The sequence below is a fragment of the Emiliania huxleyi genome (assembly GCF_000372725.1).
Source record: "Emiliania huxleyi CCMP1516 chromosome Unknown EMIHUscaffold_16, whole genome shotgun sequence".
NCBI lineage: Eukaryota > Haptophyta > Isochrysidales > Noelaerhabdaceae > Emiliania > Emiliania huxleyi.
Window position 1 is genome coordinate 87407 of NW_005200982.1, and position 19974 is coordinate 107380.

The window sequence follows — 19974 nt, forward strand, 5'->3', positions numbered from 1 at the left end:
CACATCTCCCCACATCTCCCCACATCTCCCCGTGACCTCGCTCGGCGGGCAGGTGCTGCTGCTGCCAAGCGCCGCCGGGCCCTTCCTCCGAGCGCTGCTGCGTGCGGTCTTGCTGCCTGCTCGGCCCACCGCTACCCAAAGGTTCGCAAGGCGGCGGCGGACGCGCTCTACGTGCACTTCCTGACCTACGGCGACCCGCTCGAGGGCGGCGAGGTTGCCGAGGGCGGCGGCGGGGGTGGTGGGGTCGGGGGCGAGGGCGGCGGGAACGGTGGGGGCGAGGCGAGGCTGGTCGAGGTTGAGCGTCTGCTGACGGAGACGGCGTGGCTCGCCGACCTCGAGGCGGCGGTGAGGCCGGCGCAGGCGCGGCTTCTGCTGCTCTTCGGCCTCGACCCGCCGCGGGCCGGCGAGCGGCAGCCGGGGGAGAGGGCGGCGCGGGCGGCGCCGGAGCCCGAGGAGGAGGACTCGTACGCGGCGCTGGTCAAGGAGCTGGGCTACTGAGGGGGAGGCGGGTGCGGGGCGGTCGGGGCGGCGCGGGCAGCAGGAGCGGCAGTGGCCAGTGGGACAAGCCTCGCCAAGTCCCGTCAATTCATAGATTTGAAATTTTGATTTCGCGTCAAAAGGAAATCTTACTATGTACGCTAATGCGGAGTGCGAGGGCGGGCCGCCGCCGCGTCTTACTGCGCGTAGGGCCTTAGGGGCCTAGAGAACACAACCCCCTCTCCCTTTTCTCCCAGTAAGCTAACAGTACATTTTGAGCGTGAGCGCCAAAATGCCGTCCTCCTATCCATTTTTTATGTTTTATTTCTTTCTTTAGCATACCTGACCGGAGCCTAGCATACCTGACCGGAGCCGTAAACGGAAAAGAAAAAGAGCAATCCCGCCGCGCCGCCGCTCGCGTAGCCTCGCCGCCTCCGCAGCTGAGCAACTGGGCGCCCGCTGACCGCTGACAGGGCGGAAGTGCTGTATAACCCCTGGGCGTTCGAACGCTCGCTGGCGTAAAACCTGCTATTTGCGCCGTGTTTTGCTCCCGACCGAAAGCTGGGCGAGTGCGCACAGCCATCGCGGCCGCTGCGGCGCCGCCCAGCGCGCCGCTCGCGCTGCATGGCCACCGTGCAGCGCCACCCGCGCAGCGCGGCGCGGCGGCGGCTGCTCGTCGCCTTTATCGCCGCGCGGGTGATTGCATCACTCCGCAGGCTCGTGGTCCGCAACAGCGCCCTGCGTCGGCAGCTATCGGGCGTGCTATTCAAGCGCTCGGCGCGCTTTCCAATCTTCTACCCCCCGTGCGACTGCAAGCTCGAGGCGCGGGCCTTCATCGTCGGCGGAGTGGCGCTTCCGCTCCACTCGATCCGAGGGATCACGGTGTCGGACGAGGCGCGGCACGAGTTTGAGCTGCACACGACGGGGCCAACGTACGAGCTGCGCGTGCCCAACGGGTCGCGCGACTTCGAGTCCTGGGTCGTCGGCCTCCGCGCCGTGATCGCCGAGAAGAGGAGAGGCCTCGCGCTGGCGGGCGGCAACCGGCGAGCCGGCCGCGCGGGCAGCGCCGCGCCGCCGCCGGCGACGTCGGACGCCGACGTGGAGGAAGGGTGGGGGTGGCGCGCCCCCGAGTCGGGCCTGGCGCCTCAGCAGCTAGGGCGCCGAAACCGGGGGTCGCCGCCCAGGGGAGGGCCCGCGCCCGCGTCTCGCGTGCCCGCGCCCTCCGCATCCGCGCCGCCGCCGCCGCCGGTTGTCGCGGCGCAGCGCGGCAGCGGCTGGAAGCCGTTTAGTCCCGAGCTGTCGCGCGGTGGCCGGCCCGCCTTCTTCCTGCCGCTGCACAGGTGCGCTCTCTCCTCTCTCGGCCTCTTCTCTCGCCCTCTCGCTTTCTGGCATTCTCCCTCTGTTCTCTCTCTCTCTCTCTCTCTCTGCTCTCTCTCTCTCTCTGCTCTCTCTCTCTCTCTCTCTCTCTCTCTCTCTCTCTCTCTCTCTCTCTCTCTCTCTCTCTCTCTCTCTCTCTCTCTGCTCTCTCTGCTCTCTATCTCTCTCTCTCTCTCTCTCTCTCTCTCTCTCTCTCTCTCTCTCTCTCTCTCTCTCTCTCACTCACTCACTCACTCACACTCACTCCCTCTGCCCCCCCACACGCCCCCCCCCGCCCCCCCCTCCTCCCTGCTGTACAGGCCCGGCGATCTCCCCAACAGCGGGTGGACGCTGGACCGCGAGGTGCGGAGATCGCGGGGAGATATGGGGGAGATATGGCGAGATACGGGGGAGATACGTCTTCTCGTCTCCCAACCAGCGCTCGAGAGGACACGGACTCCGCTGTACACCGCCCTCGTATCCACGCGAGATGGGGGAGAGATGGCGAGATACGGCGAGATACGGGGGAGATACGGCGAGATACGGGGGAGATGTGCCTCGTATCCACACGGTGCTCGTGAAGACTCACACAACAGCACTACCCCGGGGCCCAAGACGCACAAGCACAGGCAGTCGAGAAGGGAGAGAGACAGCGGCGGCAGTCAGAAGGCAGCACTGGGTCCCAGCAAGGCGAATGCGAGGACGGCCTCTAGTGTGAGGACTCACACCACGCCTGCCACCTGCAGCCCGGCGGTGGGGGGAGGATCACTCTTCACACACACACACACACACACACACCGCCGCCGCTGCGAACAGGCCCGCAACTCGCCGGCGCCCTCCTTTGCGGGCGGGCGCGGCGGCTGCTGCCGCGGCCCTGGGCGCTAGAAGCGGACATATCTCCCCACATCTCCCCACATCTCCCCACATCTCCCCACATCTCCCCACATCTCCCCACATCTCCCCACATCTCCCCACATCTCCCCACATCTCCCCATATCTCCCCACATCTCCCCACATCTCCCCACATCTCCCCACATCTCGGGCGCCAGAAGCGGAGAAGACCCATTCTCTTGTCTCGCAGCCAGCGCTCGGGCAGGAGGCGTCTCCCGCTGCCCTCCGCCGTATCCGCACCCCCCTCGTACTCCACGCCGGTGCTCTGAAGCCGCTTCACAACACCGTCCTCCCCGCCCCTCATGCCGGCGCCCTCACCGCGCAGGCCCTTGGCCCATGCGCGTCGTACTCGGCCTGACCGTGCTCCTGTTTTGCTGCAACCGCATGCCGCCGGCCGACGCGCACACGGGGAGGCGAGATCTGCGGAGATGCGGGGAGAGATGCGGGGAGATGTGGGGAGATGCGGGAGAGATGCGGGGAGATGCGGGGAGATGGGGGGAGATACGGGGAGATACGGGGAGATACGGGGAGATGGGGGGAGATCTGTGGGGAGATCTGTGGGAGATGTGAGGAGATGCGGGGAGATGTGGGGAGAGATGTGGGGAGAGATGCGGGGAGATGTGGGGAGAGATGTGGGGAGAGATGCGGGGAGACGTGGGGAGATGTGGGGAGATGCGGGGAGATGTGGGGAGAGATGCGGGGAGATGCGGGGAGATGCGGAGGAGATGCAAGGAGATGTGAGGAGATGTGGGCAGATGTGGGGAGATGTGGGGAGATCTGTGGGGAGATCTGTGGGAGATGTGAGGAGATGCGGGGAGATGTGGGGAGAGATGCGGGGAGATGCGGGAGAGATGCGGGGAGATGTGGGGAGATGTGGGGAGATGTGGGGAGATGTGGGGAGATGTGGGGAGATGTGGGGAGATGTGGCGAGATGTGGCGAGATGCGGGGAGATGTGGGGAGAGATGCGGGGAGATGCGGGGAGACGTGGGGAGATGCGGGGAGATATGGGGAGATGTGGGGAGATGCGGGGAGACGTGGGGAGATGTGGGGACCGGACTTTCTGCTCCTCAGGGGCACGCCGTCACCGCCGCGCCGGCTCCGCCTCTACCGCTCCTCGGGCGGGTTAGCGAAGCCTAGACGCGGAATATCTCCCCGTATCTCCCCGTCTCTCCCCGTCTCTCCCCGTCTCTCGGCGCGCCTCTACCGCTCCTGTGGCGGGCAGGGGCGCGGAAGACGCGTTGTATCCCAACCAGCGCTCGGGAGGACACGGACTCCGCTGCCTTCGGCCGTATCTCGCGGCATTCATTGTATCCGCCCCCCTCGTACTCACGCGGTGCTCTGAACACACTGCACAAGACTCCCTCCCAGTCAGCTAAAAGTACGCACGCACAAGACCGCCCTCCCGCCCTCATGTCGGCGTGTCCACCACGCAGGCTGGGAAGCGCGAGCGCGTCGCAGGCGCGCAACGCGCCGCAGGAGCTCCAACCGCGAGATATGCCGCAGCAGCTGCGGGCCGCGGCGGCAGCCAGGCCGGCTGCGGCGGCGGCGCCGCCGCCCGCTCCCAGACGATGGTCTACGCCGTCGAGGAGCCGGCTGGCGAGTACAGCAGTGGGCCCGGCCCCCTCCTGACCCGGCTTGCCGCCGGGGAAGCGGCGGCGCTGCAGGCCTTGTGTTTGCGGAGCGCCTCCGTCCACATTATTTATTCAGCGCGGGAGGGCCGCGGCGTGGGTGGCCGGGGCGTGTGCCTTCTCACCCTTGAGGTAAGAGTGCGGGAGGGGGGTTCAATCGGTGGATGAGGTGTGTGTGTGAGAGAGTTTTTGCGTTGAGAGTCCGATTTTTAATAATAGGGAGAAGGCGTGTGTACTTGTTACGTGAAAACCCGCTGGGACCTGGACGCCAGCACACACGGCTAGATTTCATGGGGCGGGCCGCCTACGGCTTTAAGGCCCTGGGGTCGGAAGCGAGGCCGAGGGAGGGGGTGGTGGCGGAGGCGCGCAGGCGGGGGAGAGGAGGTGCGCAGGGTGGGGTGGGGTGGGGGGGGGGGGGGGCCACCCTGAATGCCGAGCGCAAAGCGCGCAGCGCCCCCATCTCGGGGGGACACACCCCCTGGGGGGGTCGCTCACTGGGCGGCTCTGCAAAAGCGCCCTGCCCCCGCCCCCGCCCACGCCCTCGCCCTCGCCCTCGCCATCGCCATCGGTCGGGAGGGGCTCGCCGAGGAGCGGAGGAGCGCCTCGAAGACGCGCGCCTCGAGCAGGTGCTCCGTCTGTTCACAGCGAGCCGGCGCGTGAAGAGACGCCGTCCACACACCGCCTTGGCCCCTTTGAACGGGCCGCTGGCCCCGTGCGGAGGAGCGGCAGCGCCAGCCTCGCCTCCCTCCGGTGCTGCCGCAGCAGCAGCAGCAGGTCGGAGGCGACACACTGAAGGTGGCGGCGAGGCGCCTGCAGGGGAGGGATCGTCCAGGACACGTCTAAGAAACGGACCGGGACGGCTCCAGGAACGGTGCAGGAAGGGTCTAGGAACGGACCAGGAGGGCTCCAGGAACGGTCCAGGATGGAAGGGTCTAGGAACGGACCACGCTCGAAGCACCACCGCCAGGTGCTTGTCGAGCTCGGCTAGATCTCGCTCGTTCTCGGCTAAGTCTCGCTCGTTCTTTTTTTTTTGGAAAACTGTACCCCATGTCCCCCAATGTACCCCACATTCCGCTGACGGCCTCTATCCCAAGGAAGCCCTCCACTAAGCTCGTCCGCTCGCTATGCAGAACAGACATCAAGCCTGGGCTAAACCAGGCATGATTGATGGAACCACGTCGGTGAAAAACGAAAAATTGCCCCTCCGCGAGACCTCGATAGAGTAGCGCTGAAGGCGCTCTTTTTGAAAATTTTTGATTGAAAATAGCACCCCACGTTCCCCCGACGGCCTTTGCCTGACATCCACACGAGGCATACCATGCACTTTCCTCGTCCGCTCGCGCTTGCCGCGCCGCATTGCGCCCGACTATGCCGCCGCGAGCTGCACGCCAGACCCCCGCGACGCCTATTGCTCACGGAACCCGCCGCCTCACCTCACCACCCCCACCACGCGATGCGCCCTCTCTCGCCGCGCGAGCAGCTCTGTACCCCCCTCAGCCTCGCACCGCCTGCCTACTCCCGCTCGCAGGTACAGCCGCTGCCATCGAGGAAGCCGCGAGACGCGTCCGCTGCTGCCCATTCCCCACCCTTGTCCCGCGCGCGACCGCCCTCCCTCTCTTCTGGCAAGAGAGCGACCCGCTCTCGCTTGCTCGCCAATCGCCGCCCGGCTCCAGTCCGAGCGCCGAGGACGCGAGAGAGCGCGCCGGCGGCCTCGTCTCGACGCTCACGCCGCCGACGTACTGCCCGTAGGCTCGGCTCTCCTCTCGCTCTCTCTTCCCGTTCAGCTGCATTCATTTTTGTGTTTTTGTGCAGCCGCCGTCGCTACGCGCCGAATTTTCGTCGTAGTCTCCGCGGTCTTCGATGCGTCCGCGGGTGCCGCCGGTCATCGTGGCCGCCCTCCTGGCGGCGGCGGTCTGCCACGGCGCGGGGCGCAGGCACAAGAATTGCCTGGACGCGCCGTTTCAGCAGTCGCTCCTGCAGAGGCTCATGAGATCCATTCGGCTCTCTGCAGCCGCCGACGTCGGCGGACAGTCGCTCGTGATCCTGGAAAAGCAGTGGCCCACGCACCAGCTGAGCACGGCGATCACGCGCACCCTGATCAGGGAGGTGCTCGGCCACGATGTCGTCGTCAAGCAGTGGCCGGCCACGTTCGGCTCGTACGAGCTCATCGCCAACGGCCAAGCCGACCTGGACATGGAGCTGTGGGCGACGTCTTCGGCCGAAGAGTACGACCGGTTCCACACGAGCGCGAACCGAAGGGGGGCGAACGCGAAGTACATCGTGCATGCGGGCAATACATTCGATCACGGGCGCTCCGGTCTCTTCATGCGCCCCGGCACTGGCCACGAGCACGAGCTCCTCACGGACGGCCGAATGTACTCGTACGCCAACACCACGCTCGTGCCGAAGCTGCCGACGATGGCAGAGGCGCAGTCGCTGTGCGATCCCACGCTGGAGCACGATCCGTGCCAGGAGATGCCCAACCGGATATGCCACGATCAGGAGTGCCGCGCCGTCCTCAAAGTCAACGACGTGTACGACAAGACGCTCGTCGAGAAGATGATCCGCTGCTCGTCGCTGCCGCTCGGAATCGTCTACATCGGCTGGTCGCTCGAACAGGTGCTCAAGACGTACAACAAGTCGCAATCCCTGCTCTTCTACTGGTGGGAGCCGGATGCATACATCACGCCCGATATCATACGCCTCAACTTCGACGCGCCAGACCTGTGCGACTACGGCAGCACCACCTCGAAGCTTCCGTCCAACCTTGCGTGCGACTTCAAAAATGGCGGCGTGCACAAAGGGTTCGGCAAGCGCGTGGAGAAGCTGTACCCGGACGTCAGGCACTTGGTGGAGAGCTATACGATCCAGGCGGCCACCATTTTGACGTGGCGGCGGCAAACATCGGCAGGGGGCACAGGCGCCTTGTTGCCGATCTGAAGCTTACGAGTTCGCTCGCGAGCAACAGCAAGGGCAAGGATGGAGAGGGTGAAATTCGGCTCGGCTGGAAGGGGGCCTATGTGCGCTTTGGCAACACGGAGACCGGGCTGCTCAAGTTGGTCAAAGGGCGCGGCAAGTGGTCTCCGTCGGAAGCGACGGCAGCGGCGGTGGCGGGGGAGGAGGAGGAGGCCGAGGAGGAGGGGGAGGAGGGGGAGGAGGAGGATGCCCCCAAGGGAAAGCGCAAGGAGCAGCCTGGCGATTACCCCTTTGCGCGGCAGCAGGATTGCGATCTACGTTTGTTTGATTTTGAGGCTTTCGGAGGCTTTGGAAAGGAGGTTCGCAGCACCCTGAGGGAGGCGGCGAACCAGCTGAGCAACAAACTTTCGCACGCTCAGCACCTGGACGAGGTCACATGGACCACCAAGAACGGGCACGGGCTGCAGATGCAGCGCTTGTCTGTCGTCCTCCACACCGCCGTGGCGTGGCAGACGGTGAACGAGCTAGCGTGCGGGGAGAGCGGCATTGTGCATGGTGCGGAGTGCATTGCCGTTCTTAACGGAGTCGCTTAGGCGGCTCCGGTGGTGAGCCTGTGTGTGTGCCAGTCCGCGCCAGTCTGCGCCCTTGTCGTGCCAGTGTGCTGTGAGAGAGGCTTGTATCTTAAGAATTCTCCATGGCCGGCGAGCCTCCGCTCCACCGGGTCGGCCCGCTCGTCCACAAGGCGCTCTGCTGCCTGCGCTGCGGCGGCTTCACCGCCTACCGGCCGCCCGGCGCGGAAGGCCCGATCGGCTACGGTCGCGCCGTCTCGCGGCTGATGAACCTGGAGCCGGCCGACGTGGTCGGGTACTACTCGCGCATGCTCGAGGAGTTTGGCGGATCCAAGCTCGTCCGGTACCTGCTCCGCGACTCGCTCGCGTGCACGCTCGCGCAGAAGCACAAGCTGTCGACGCGGGCGGCCGCGTACCGCAAGCTGGGCGCGACGCTGCTCGGCTTCCCTCTGCCGTCGAGTCAGCGGCCGCGCCGCTTCCGGAGCGAGCAGGCGGCGCCGACGTGGCCGTGCTCCTACACGTCCGGCTGCCCGCTCGGCCACGGCGACCAGGTGGCCGAGATGTTTGAGACGCTGCGCGAGGCAGAGGCGCACGACAAGGCTGCGTGGCGCGCTGCGGACGCGAGGGTGGGCGAGGGGCGGGCGGCGATCCGGCAGCGGAGCCCGCCCGGCTGGGCGCTGGCCGCGGGCACGTCGAGCTCAATCGACCTCTCCCTCCTCCGCCAGCTGCTCGATCGGCGGCGGGAGCTGCGCGAGGCGCGCCGGTTCGTGGAGCGCACACCGCGCGTCCGGGACACGTCCATGACATGTCCGAGACACGGCCCCAGGCGCGCCGGTTCGAGGAGGGCGACTCGATCCGCGCCCACTTGGGCGAGCGCGGCGTGCACGTCAACGACCGCGACAACCGCTGGCACACCGCCGACGGCCGGCACGGCTCGATCGAGCCCTTCAGCGTGGAGCCTCGGAGAGAGCAGTGGGGGACCTACAGCTGACTGAGAGTCCACAGCTATTTCTGCAGTATCAGACCCCAACAGAGATGCGTGTGGTCGGTTAAAAAGATTCGCAAGGCCGACTCTCAAAGATCAAGGGGCAAAAAGTAAAGGTAAAACGCGGCGCTGGCGGGGGCCCGCCGCGCGCTCGCCGCTCGTCGGCAAGTCTGCGCCTCGACGAATCGGGCATGCGAGAAGATCACTCTTCCCCCCGTCCCTAACACTGTGTTTGCATGCACATGCTCCGCGCGTGACGCGTTTAATCGGGTTTCCCGCGCCCTGGCCACGCTCTTGTGCACGCCGGCACGCGCGCAGCCCGCAGCAATGGGCGGTCATCCCGTCGTGGCGAGGTTGAGGAAGGTTGTGCCGACGACGATGAGCGCGATGCCAGTCACCTTGAGGGAGGAGACGGACTCGCCGAGGAACGCCATGCCGACAAAGGAGAGGACGGCCATCACGGCCGCCGACCAGACCGCATACGCGATCGAGATCTCGAGCGCTCGCAGAGAGAAGTTGAAGCCAAGGAAGGAGGCGGCGTAAAAGACGCACGCGAGCGCCGCCTGGAGGGGGCGGCTAAAGCCCTGGGCAGCGTGCATGAAGTAGGTGCTCACCAGCTCGAACAGAGTCGCCGCAAACAGGACGCCCCACCCCTCGGCGACGGACATGCCGCCGCGCAGCGGGAGCAGCGAGAGCAGCGCCGAGCTGTCGGCACAGGAGGACGACGGCCTCGCTGATCCCGCGGCCGGCGCGCCGCCGGCACTGGTGAGGAGAGGCTGTCCCGAGGGCGTTAGTCCCATTATAGTGTCGACAGAGAAAGAATTCTACGACGCAAGCCCCTCTCACAGCAGACTGGCACGAACTAGCACCACAAAAGGCACAGCAGAGAAAGAATTCTTAAACCACTCTCACAGCACACTGGCAGACGGCATACGGCCTAGGGCTCGGCTGGGCGCGCACGCGCACGCGCGCGCGTCGCGCGCCACGCGTCGCTCCGCGAGGGCGCGCGCCAACCGCGATTCGAACCGGGGCCAAAAGGCGCCTGGAGCGACCGCGGTCCGGTCGCGCCACCGCGGCTGCGGGGCTGATAGAGCAGGCCGGCTGCGGCTCCTAATGTACCTCCGCTTTTGGGTGGCGGTCGCGCGCTGCCGACGGCGCTCGCCGGCGCTACGGCGCTCGCGGCGCGCTCGTGGCGTTCAGGGCGGCTCGCACACGCACACGCACACACACACACACACACACACACACACATGCACAGACACACAGCCCCTTCCCCTCCCCCCTCAAGGGCGAGGACACGCACAGGCCGCACCTCTAGTGAGGCCCGCATAGTATGTGGGAGACTCGTGCCGCCGCCCCTGCCACCCCTGTGTCAGTGTGCCTGTGGTAGGAGAGACTGCCAGCGACAAGCTGGAGGCAGGTCGCTAGACTGAGATGAGACCGCCAGTGGATGTGGGAGTCCACCGCGCACCGCGCTGCGAGCCTGTCGTGACCCTTGTCAGGAGCAGGAGAGCCCCACCTGTCCCCCTGATCGTCCTTCCAAAATCCTGCTGTGCAGGTGTGGACCCTGTCCTCGTCCCATCCCTCGTTTGGCGTGTCTGTTTTCTTTCGTTCTTTTTCTGGCACGACAAGGGTGCGGACTGGAGCGGACTGGCACACACACCGGCTCACAGAGAAAGAATTCTTAAAATACAGAGAAAGAAAGACAGCCGCAAGCGCTTCTTAGTCCCCGGCCCTGGATGTGAGGTTACTAACTGCACTCCAAGTGCTCACCTGAGGGGAGGTTAGGGGGGGATTCGCGGGGCTCGGGTCGGCCGGAGGCAAGGGACTGGGAGGGCGCCGCAGCAGGGATAGTGGCGGTCTATCGCGCCACCTCGAGGTGTTTGAGTGTGTAGATGAGGGGCTTCCCCTCGCGAAACAGGGCGTCAAGTGGTGCTTGAGCTCGCGCAGCCGGCAGCGGCAGCGGCCGTCCTGCGTAAAGAGGCCAGGTCAAGCAAAGGTCAGGTCCGGTCCAACTGTGCTAGAGCCAACAGCCCCTAAGAAGGTCGAGGCCTTCACTGTGGCCAGCGTCGGGGCAGCCCGCCACAGCACCGCCTTCACCGCCGACGGCGCCGTCTTTACCTGGGGCGAGGGCGAGGTCGCGAGGACGGCTGGAGCTAGGCCAACGCGCAACGGGGAGGACCTATCGAACCAGCTGCTGCCCAAGAAGGTCGAGACGTTGGGGGCACGGCCTCTGTATTTTACGCGGCTGTTCAGCCTTGCTCATGGCTAGCAGTGCCCAGAGAGAGAGGGCGGGGTCCGTCTATTTCGCTCTCTGCTCTGTCTCTGTCTCTGTCTCTGTCTCTGTCTCTGTCTCTCTCTCTCTCTCTCTCTCTCTCTCTCTCTCTCTCTCTCTCTCTCTCTCTCTCTCTCTCTCCCCCCCCCCCCCCCCTGCCCGCTGTGACACACGGCACGCGACGACGACGTGGCCAGGGAGGTCGAGCTCACTGGGGCGGGGCGAGGGGTCATCTCTCGCGTCATCTCTCGGGCCATCTCGGGTCATCTCTGGTCACATCTCCGGCGATCTCGGGTCACCTCCGGTCATCTCGGGTCACCTCGGGTCACCTCGGGTCACCTCGGGTCACCTCGGGTCACCTCGGGTCACCTCGGGCAGGTCGAGCTCCTGAAGTGGCACGCGTCGGACGCCCACGCGGCGCCCGTCGCGCTCGCCTTTGTGCAGATCCGGCTGCCGGAACTCCTCGCCGCCAAGAAGCAGCGGGGAGGGCCGGGCGGCGGAGGGAGTCGAGCAGGCGGTGGAAAGGCGGGGAGCCGGGGTAGGGGTGGGGGTGGAGGCGGGCGCAAGCGAGCGGAGATCTGCCAGCATGGCCGTGAGGGGAAGAGAATTTAAAAACAAACAAAAGAACTCTCTCTCACAGCACACAGGCTCGACAGGGGAAGAGAAAGAAGTCAGGGAGCGAGTGAAACCACTCACGCAGATGATAGCGTGACGACTTGTTGACCACTTGCCACGCATCATGTGGGGGTCGCAAGCAATTAACGGAGGGGCTTGTTCTCCCGCCTCGCGCCAGGCATTTTTCTTTTTTACAGTTGGTCCTTTTTTGGGCTGCGGCATACCTGGGGTCTCCGCACACGCTATGTACGACCGCCCGCCCCCACATACACCAGATCTGGCGGCCGAAGCTTCGTCCGAGCCAGCACCCTCGCCAGCGCCCACAGCAGCACCCACTCGCAAGCGCAAGCCGCCCGCCGCATGCTGGGGGCAGGAGCTGAGTGGCTTGTCACAGTGTGCCCTGGTGGAGGCGCCGTCCAACGCCTTCAACCACCGATTCTGTGCTGTGTGCCGAAAACGAGGCGTCGAAATCCTAGCCTCCCGCATCCGCGAAGTGGTCGAGGTGGCGGGCTCGGCGCCTGTTACCAACGAGCATGCGGGCGGCGCGTGGAACATGAGGCGCGGCACGTCGCGGTGGCCTGAGCATCGCGTGGTGAACCAGACAACTGATTCTACGGGGCCGAAGCTCGTGATTCTGCGCGAGGAGACGACCGGCGAGCTGCCCGGCCTCGTCCCATTGCGGTGCGCGGCAGGGCACGCGGTTCTATTCCGAGTGGGTCGGACGCTCCAGCCGCGGGTGCCTCTCTGGCGGACCTCTCCCGTCCTCAATATCTCGTCAGGCTCCAGCTCGTCGACCGAGTCGCAGGCCCACAGCCGCGGAGAGACGCCGCCGAGCACAGTGGCCCCCCTCGCGCCCTGGAGCGACTTGTGGGAGGTCACCAGCGGGTCGACGGTGGATGGCATGTCCTGGACAGGCGCCATCGCATATGCCAGTGCCAGCGCTGGTGGCAGCACCAGCACCAGCACCAGCAGCAACGGCAGCAACGGCAGCAGCAGCAGCAGTAGCAGCAACAGCACCGGCAGCAGCACCGGCAGCAGCATCGGCAGCAGCAACACCGGTAGCGGCAGCAACAACAGCGGCAGCGGCAACAACAACAGCGGCAGCAGCAGCGGCAGCAGCAGCAGCGGCACCATCAGCGGCAGCGGCAGCACCATCAGCAGCAGCAGCTGCACCGGCAGCAGCAGCACCGGCAGCAACACCTTCTGTCCAGGGGGAGGAGCAGGAGCGGAGGAGCCAAGCGGGGTCTTGCACGGAGCGGAGGGGTACTTCGAAGACGAAGGCTTTGTTGACGAGCTCTTCACGGTCGAGCAAGTCGAGCAGTTCTTCTCGCCGCCCGCCTCGCCACCTGACCTGCTGCCGCAGCGCGGCGCGCCTCTTCCCTCGAAATTCTGGCACTACGCGCTGCCAGTGCTATGCTACGGCCACGATCTTCCTGGTATGCTCCGCGCGCTGACTACACGGTGGCACGGGGAACCCGAAGGGCCGCTGGCACTGGCCGGGCCGCTGGCGCTTGCAATGCCCATTATGTTCATTTGGGTCTCAATGATTGCCTGTAACCTCCTTGTCTTAGGACCGCTGACAAACAAACCACAGCCGCTGTCCATTCAGCTTGCGGGTACGGCTATGATCGTCTACCAATGCATTGTTGCTCTTTCTCGTTTTCAACTCACCAGTCAATCGGCCACAATCGAGGAGCTGGCCAGTTGGGGAAAACCGGCTCTTGACGCCGTCGTGGGCGTCGCGCTTCAAAGCGCTGCCAGCCTCGGCCAGATCGCACCTTGGACTTGCGTCCGCGCGCGCATTGGTTTGATGGGTGCTACGGGGGTATTCTGCAGCACAGTCCTGTGGTTCTGGACAGATGGCCGCGCCACTGCATATCCACCGGGCCCATCGACGTTTGGAATTTCCCTCTCAGTAGGGTGCTGCGGCCTGAGCCTCGTCCCGCTTACCAGCCCCAGCATGAGGCTTTGGCTTGGCAAGCCGTGGATCAAGCACGAAACGGCGGCGGCGCCGGCGCTGACCGCTGTTGTAGACCCCTTTACGGGTAGCTCTCTTTCTCGCTCTAGTCTGTTGTAAGGAAAGGAATCACCTCGGGGGCCCCAAATCGATCCTAAAGCGCAGCTTGCGATCCTAAAGCATTGATGCCGGCGGCCCACCCCTCTTTTTCGCGGCGCGCACACACCTCCCGCCTTTTGTGGGGGGTATTGCACCGTCTCCGCTGTCGTAGGTGTGCTCTAGTCGTCTCCGTACGGGTACTCTCCGTCTCCTCCGTGGCCCGGCTCGGGCTCCTCCGGGGGCGGCGCCTCCTCGTATTTCACATCAACGTCGTGCGCCTGCGGCAAAGCAGGCCGGCGGGGGAGGGGTGGTGGGCAGGGCAAACGGGAGGCGGGGATCCCCCTCCCTCTGGTGGCTGCGGCGCGCGCTCGCCGAGAGCCACTCCGCGATCCACTCGGGCGTGAACTCCTCCTTTTTTCGGGGCACGGCGAGCGCAAACTTGGCTGCGCCACTGCTGTCGAGGAGCAGCAGCCCTGGGACGGGCGGCTTCTTGCCGTTGATAAGCGGCATCACGGGTGGCGCGCTGTACGAGCCGCTCCACGCGTATGCCACTTGCTGGCCAGCCGTCTCGTACGCAAGCTTGTCGAACGCCTAAGTCAAAAAGACGGGAGACCCGCGGCATTGGCAATGCAAAGCCCGGGTGCACGTGGGTGCTGCGCGTGCGTGCCCCCGCCCGATGTATGTTTTCACGTGGGTGAGCGTTGTGTGTCGAGCACCTTGTACGCGCTCGACGCCTTGACGGGCTGGCGGAAGAGGCCGAGCACGAGCGGCTTGCCTGCGCTCGCCTTGAGCGCGGCGGTCAGGTCGTCGTCCGACTTGATCTGCGAGGGCGGGACAAAGGAGGCGATCTTCTGCAGCGCAGCGACGATCTGATCCGCCTCCCGTCCGCCGCTGTAGTCCTCGGCCACCCCGTTTCTGAAGAGCTTGAGCGTCGGGTAGCCGCTCACGCCAAAGCGGCCAGCGAGGTCGCCGTGGGCGTCGGCGTCAAGTTTGGCGAGTGGCACAGGTGTGTCGAGCTTCTTCGACTTGGCCGCCGCCTCGGCCCACTTGGGCGCGAGCTCTTTGCAGTGTCCGCACCTAAGCGCGATGTCCTGGGGTCGCAGCGGCGGTGACGACGGTGGAGGCAGCGGCAAGGTTGCAGCGGTCGAGGAGGCAACGGCAAGGAGGCAGCGGTGCGCGACCAAGGCGAGTGTCCGCGCACCAGGGAGCATAAAACTCGACCAACGCGAGCGGGTTCGTGGAGATGAACGCGTCAAAGTTTTTCGTGTCGAGCACGACGACGTCCTCCTCCTCGGGAAACGCGGCGGCGGCCGCACGAGTGGCGAGGGCTAGGACGAGGAGCGAGCGAAGCAGCGAGCGCATTGTGTGGTGTACGACGGCAGTACGACGGCAGTGCGTCGTGACTAAGCGGGAAGGACGTGGCGGAAGATAGAAAAAGAATTTAAACACTAACTCTCTCTCACAGCAGACAGGCTCGACACAGGTAGAAAAAGAATTTTACAACAAAAGGCGGTCGCACGACACGATTCACGCGACAGGCGAGGCGCGGGCGACGGCTTCCTCAGAAGCCGTCGCCCGCACCACAGGAGCAGTCACACCACTCCCACCCCGGCGCCCACCCACTCTCCACCCCGACATCCCCACCCCACCCCACAACCCCGCCCCCCCCCGACCCGAGCAACCCCGCCCCAACCCGACCCGACCCGATCCACCCCGCCCCCCCCCACCGGACCAACCCGCGAGCCGCTCCCGGCTCCGCCCCTCGCCCAATCCCCACCCGCGCCTGCGCCTGCCACCCGCGCCGCCTCCCCGACGCGCGCACACGACGCCAGCCACCTCGCCCGCCGCCCCGCCCGCGCGCCCGCCGCCTCGCCCGGCCTTCGCGCCCGCTCGCTCGAGCACCGCCCCCGCCGGCGTTCCGACGGCCGCCGCCCCGCCCGCCGCCAATCCCGTGGCCTCACCAAAAGAAGAGAACGGACTGCCGGCCACGCCCGAGACGAGCTCGAGCGAATTACCTCCGACAGTCACGACGTGGGCACGTCCAGGATCAGGCAGCGAGCGAGGGCAGCCGCCCTCCCCACCCAGCGTTCCGACGGCCGCCGCCTCGCCCGTGGCCTCACCAAAAGAAGAAACCCGAACCCCGAATTCTTTTCTGGCGGCGAGGGCTGCAGTGGCACGCGCACCCCAGAGGCGGAGAGCGGCGCCCGCGAGGCGCGGGCCGCAGTTGTTCCTGGCGGAGGTGGACCCGCTGTGTCAATTGACACATCGGATTCCACGCCGCCGGCGGAGGAGGGACTTGGGCGCACGGTGCTGTCGGCTGGCAGTTCTGGCCCGCCTTCTGGTCTTGGAGATGTCCACGTTCACGCGACTGTCGGAGGTAAATCGCCCGAGCTCGTCTCGGGCGTGGCCGGCACTCCGTTCTTTTATTCCCAGGTGAGTGCAATCCAGGATCAGGTGGCGGGCGGGGCGGCTGTCAGGACGCCAGCGGAGGCGACGGTCGAGCGGGCGGGCGTGAGGACCGGGCGAGGCGGCGGGCGGCGGGCGAGGCGCCAGGCGGGACGGCTGCTGGCGCAAGTGCGCATGGGGGAGACGGCGGCGCGGGTGGCGAGCGCACGCGCAGATGGGGGGATCGGGAGGGGGGCGGAGTCGATTGCGGCTTTGGGGAGGGTCCGGCGGGGAGGGCGGGGTGGGTCGGGACGGGGTGGGGCTTTGGGGAGGGGTCCGGGGTGGGGTGGGGTGGGGCGGGTGTCGGAGGAGGGGATTTCGGACGCCGGCTCTTGTGGCGAGGACGATGGCTTCTAAGGAAGCCGTCGTCTGCGCCTTGTCTGTCGTGTGAATCGTGCGTGTGCGAGAGCCTTGGGTGTGGAAATTCTTTTGATAGCGCCTTTGTTCTTGTCGCACCGTTTTTCTTTTCTCGCGATGTCCACCCCGCCGCGCCGCCGCTCGCGCCGCCTCGCCTCCGCCACCACCGCCGCGCCCTCGCCAGACGCGCCGCCGCCCGCCCGCCTCCTCGACCTCCCCAGAGAGCTCCTCGAGCGCGCCCTCTCTCGCTGCGACAGCCCCGTCGACATCGCTCGCGTCGCGGCCGTCTCGCTGCTCTTTCACTCGCTCGCGGAGCAGGGCATCCGCTTGTGGGCGCAAGAGCGCGGCGTCGAGCTGCCGGCGCAGCCAGAGGACGAGAGCTGCGCCGTGCGGTGGCTGTGCTATTCTGCGCTGCTTCGCGAGTCCAACCCGCCGGCGAGGGCGGCGGCAGGAAAGCAGCACAGCGTCTTCATCGACGGCGAGGGGCGGCTCTCGTCGTGCGGCTCGGCGGATGGCGTGCCAGCCCTCCTCGGTCACGGCGAGGGCGTGACGCGGCTCAACACGCCGACCCGCCTCTACTCTTCGCTGGGCGGCGAGCGTGCCGTGAGCGTGTCCGCTGCAACCCACCACAGCCTCGCCCTGACCGCCGACGGCGCTGTCTGGAGCTGGGGCGTTGGAATTTCGGGCCGGTTAGGCCACGGCGACACGCAGCGCCAGCTGCTGCCCAAGAAGGTCGAGTCCTTTGCTGGCCAGCGCGTCGTCGCCGTGTCCGCGGGAGACAACCACAGCCTCGCCATCACCAGCGACGGTTTCCTCAGGAGCTGGGGCTGGGGAGCCTATGGCCAGCTGGGCCACGGCGACGTGCAGAGCCAGCTGCTGCCGAAGAAGATCGAGGCGTTGGGGGGGCACCGCGTCGTCGCTGTGTCGGCTGGACCTTTGCACAGCCTCGCCATCACCACCGATGGCGCTGTCTGGAGCTGGGGCTGGGGAGGGCAAGGCCGGTTGGGCCACGGCGACCAGCAGGAGCAACTGCTGCCGAAGAAGGCTGAGGCCTTGGCGGGGCGGCGCGTCGTCGCTGTGTCGGCTGGAAGCACTCACAGCCTCGCCCTCACCGCCGATGGCGCTGTCTGGAGCTGGGGCGGTGGAGGCTTAGGCCAGCTGGGCCACGGCGACACGCAGTACCAGCTGCTGCCCAAGAAGATCGAGGCCTTTACTTGCCAGCGCGTCGTCGCTGTGTCTGCTGGAGCCGGCCACAGCCTCGCCCTCACCGCCGACGGCGCTGTCTGGAGCTGGGGCCGTGGAGGGGAAGGCCGGCTAGGCCACGGCGACGAGCAGACCCAGCCGCTGCCGAGGAAGATCGAGGCCTTGACTGGGCCGCGAGTTGTTGCTGTCTCGGCTGAGGCCATGCACAGCCTCGCCGTCACCGCCGACGGCGCCGTGTTTGCCTGGGGCAAGGGCGAGGCCGGCTGCCTAGGCCACGGGGAGGACCTGTCGAACCAGCTGCTGCCCAAGAAGGTCGAGGAGTGGGCGCCGGGGCAGTGATGAGAAAGGGCGAAAGGGTGCAAGGCTCTGTGTTGCCGCGTCGCCCACATGCCTATTCGCTACCTGAGAACGTATCCGAGAGTGGCGAGAGATGCGACAACCTCGATTTCTTTTTCCTGGTTCCCCTCACTCGCTTGTCGCTGTGGCCTCCTGAAGGCGACGAGCGTGCCGTGTTCCCAACCCCGTCGCCGCCTACGCCTTCCGCTGCCGCCGCCAGCCTGTGCCGCCGCCGCCGCCTTCCAATATGGCACGCTTCGTCGCCGCTGTCGTGCAGGCCGCGCCGGTCTGGATGGACCGTGCGGCGACGACAAAGAAGGCATGCCGCCTCATCCACGAGGCTTCACAGCAGGGAGCACGCATTGTCGCCTTCCCCGAGTCCTTCATTCCCGCGTTTCCCTACGGCGTGTGGCATCACGGCGTGCGACGCAACATGCGTTTCTACCAGCAGCTGACCGAGTGCGCGGTCTCGCTCGACGGCCCAGAGATTTCCATGATACAGGAACGAATGGTCTCGCAGTGACGCCCGTCCATATCACTCCCACTGCCATCCCTCTCCTTCCAACGCCACAGGTTGCTGCGCGAAAGGCGGGATGCGTCGTGGTGATGGGCGTGACGGAGCGAGACGGCGGCAGCCTTTTCAACTCCCAGGTCTTTGTGGGAGCCGACGGCACCCTCCTGGGACGGCGACGGAAGCTCAAGCCCACGAGCGCCGAGCGGCTCATTTGGGGCGAGGGCGACGGCTCGGGGCTGCGCGTGTTTGACACGGGCGAAATTGCCGGCCGCGTCGGCGGTCTGATCTGTGGAGAGCACAACCTCGCCCTCGCCCGGTACACCATGCAGAGCCAGCAGGAGCAGGCGGGGCTTGCCGCCAGACGCGGCAGGGGCGTCCTCCCAGCAGTGGCGCCATCTGCACTTCTTTCGTGTTCCACTCTTAGGTGCACGTGGCCTCGTACCCCGACCCACGAATGGAAGGGCGGCCGTTTGCGGACCGCGTCGATGCGGCCGTGCGGCACTACGCGGCGGAGGGTCAGTGCTTCGTCCTCAACGCCACCGCTCTGCTCGATGACGCCGCGCGCGCAGCCCTTTACGACACGGCCGAGCTCGCCTCCCTAGATGGGGAGTACGAAATCTAGAGCACGCGTATTCAACTACTTCCGCTATGTTCGCCCTATTTGCATATGCCTAGTATTCGCGTGGTGAAGCATACTGCGCGGTCCCGTGCTCCCGCCCTGACTCTGGTGTACCCGCACTGTAGCTCTGTAGGCTCGCCTCCGAGCTGGATCGAGACCCGCAGGCGCTCTCCGGCTGCTCGTCGATCATCGCACCCGACGGGCGGTGCGCGTGACCTCGGCTGATCTCCGCTGATCTCGGCTGATCTCGGCTGATCTCCGCTGATCTCCGCTGATCTCTGGTCGGCATGCCAGGCACATTGCCGGCCCCGTGAGCGGTCGCGAGGCGATCCTCACCGCGGAGGTCGACCTCGGCCGCATCCCGCTCTCCAAGTTTTGGTTCGACCCGCCCGGCCACTCTGGCAGACCCGACGTCTTCGACCTCCGGGTCTGCTTTGGTGGCGCAGGCGGGAGCGGCTGGTCTGCGGCGTGTGAGCCACCTCCAGCGCCGCCGCCGAAGCCGCCACCGCCGCTGCAGCCGCCGCCGCCGCGACAGCCGCCGCCGCCGCTACAGCCGCCGCGACCGCCGCCCCCGATCGCCACCACGCTGGCCGGCGGTGCGGCGGCTGCGCGGCAGCTCGGCTTGCGCATCAATTTGGGTGGCGCGAGCCTCGCCGACGTGGAGGGCGACACCTTGGCTGCGGTCCTCGACGCCGTGTGGCGGCACGGCGTCGTGTGTGTGGAGGCGCAGG

The 19974-nt window shown here is 66.5% G+C and overlaps 5 protein-coding genes across 5 annotated transcripts in view; 3 read left to right on the forward strand and 2 right to left on the reverse strand.

Moving 5' to 3' along the window:
* Positions 1–498, forward strand: part of EMIHUDRAFT_98792 (hypothetical protein) — a gene marked incomplete at both ends in the record, with an annotated part of 998 nt that extends 500 nt beyond the window's left edge. The window contains one exon of the mRNA XM_005785459.1: positions 53–498. Coding sequence (XP_005785516.1) covers positions 53–498 — 446 coding nt within the window. The remainder of the gene's footprint in view (positions 1–52) is intronic.
* Positions 499–1101: 603 nt separating this feature from the next.
* EMIHUDRAFT_98793 (hypothetical protein) lies at positions 1102–2718 on the forward strand (the record flags this gene model as incomplete). Its single annotated transcript, XM_005785460.1, has 3 exons — positions 1102–1817; positions 2154–2196; positions 2650–2718. The coding sequence occupies 3 exons, from the start codon at positions 1102–1104 to the stop codon at positions 2716–2718; spliced, it is 828 nt and encodes a 275-aa protein (XP_005785517.1).
* Positions 2719–9158: 6440 nt separating this feature from the next.
* EMIHUDRAFT_63447 (hypothetical protein) lies at positions 9159–9491 on the reverse strand (the record flags this gene model as incomplete). The annotated part of the gene is made up of 1 exon (XM_005785461.1): positions 9159–9491. The coding sequence occupies one exon, from the start codon at positions 9489–9491 to the stop codon at positions 9159–9161; it is 333 nt and encodes a 110-aa protein (XP_005785518.1).
* Positions 9492–13990: 4499 nt separating this feature from the next.
* EMIHUDRAFT_426566 (hypothetical protein) lies at positions 13991–15181 on the reverse strand (the record flags this gene model as incomplete). The annotated part of the gene is made up of 4 exons (XM_005785462.1): positions 14971–15181; positions 14486–14846; positions 14142–14360; positions 13991–14047 (listed from the first exon to the last, which is right to left on the reverse strand). Coding segments are annotated over exons 1-4 (798 nt in total), but the record flags the coding sequence as incomplete, so codon positions are not given.
* A 3079-nt stretch (positions 15182–18260) lies between these two features.
* EMIHUDRAFT_415168 (hypothetical protein) lies at positions 18261–19673 on the forward strand (the record flags this gene model as incomplete). The annotated part of the gene is made up of 4 exons (XM_005785463.1): positions 18261–18612; positions 18684–18998; positions 19049–19233; positions 19538–19673. Coding segments are annotated over exons 1-4 (891 nt in total), but the record flags the coding sequence as incomplete, so codon positions are not given.
* Between the last annotated feature and the right edge of the window lie 301 nt (positions 19674–19974).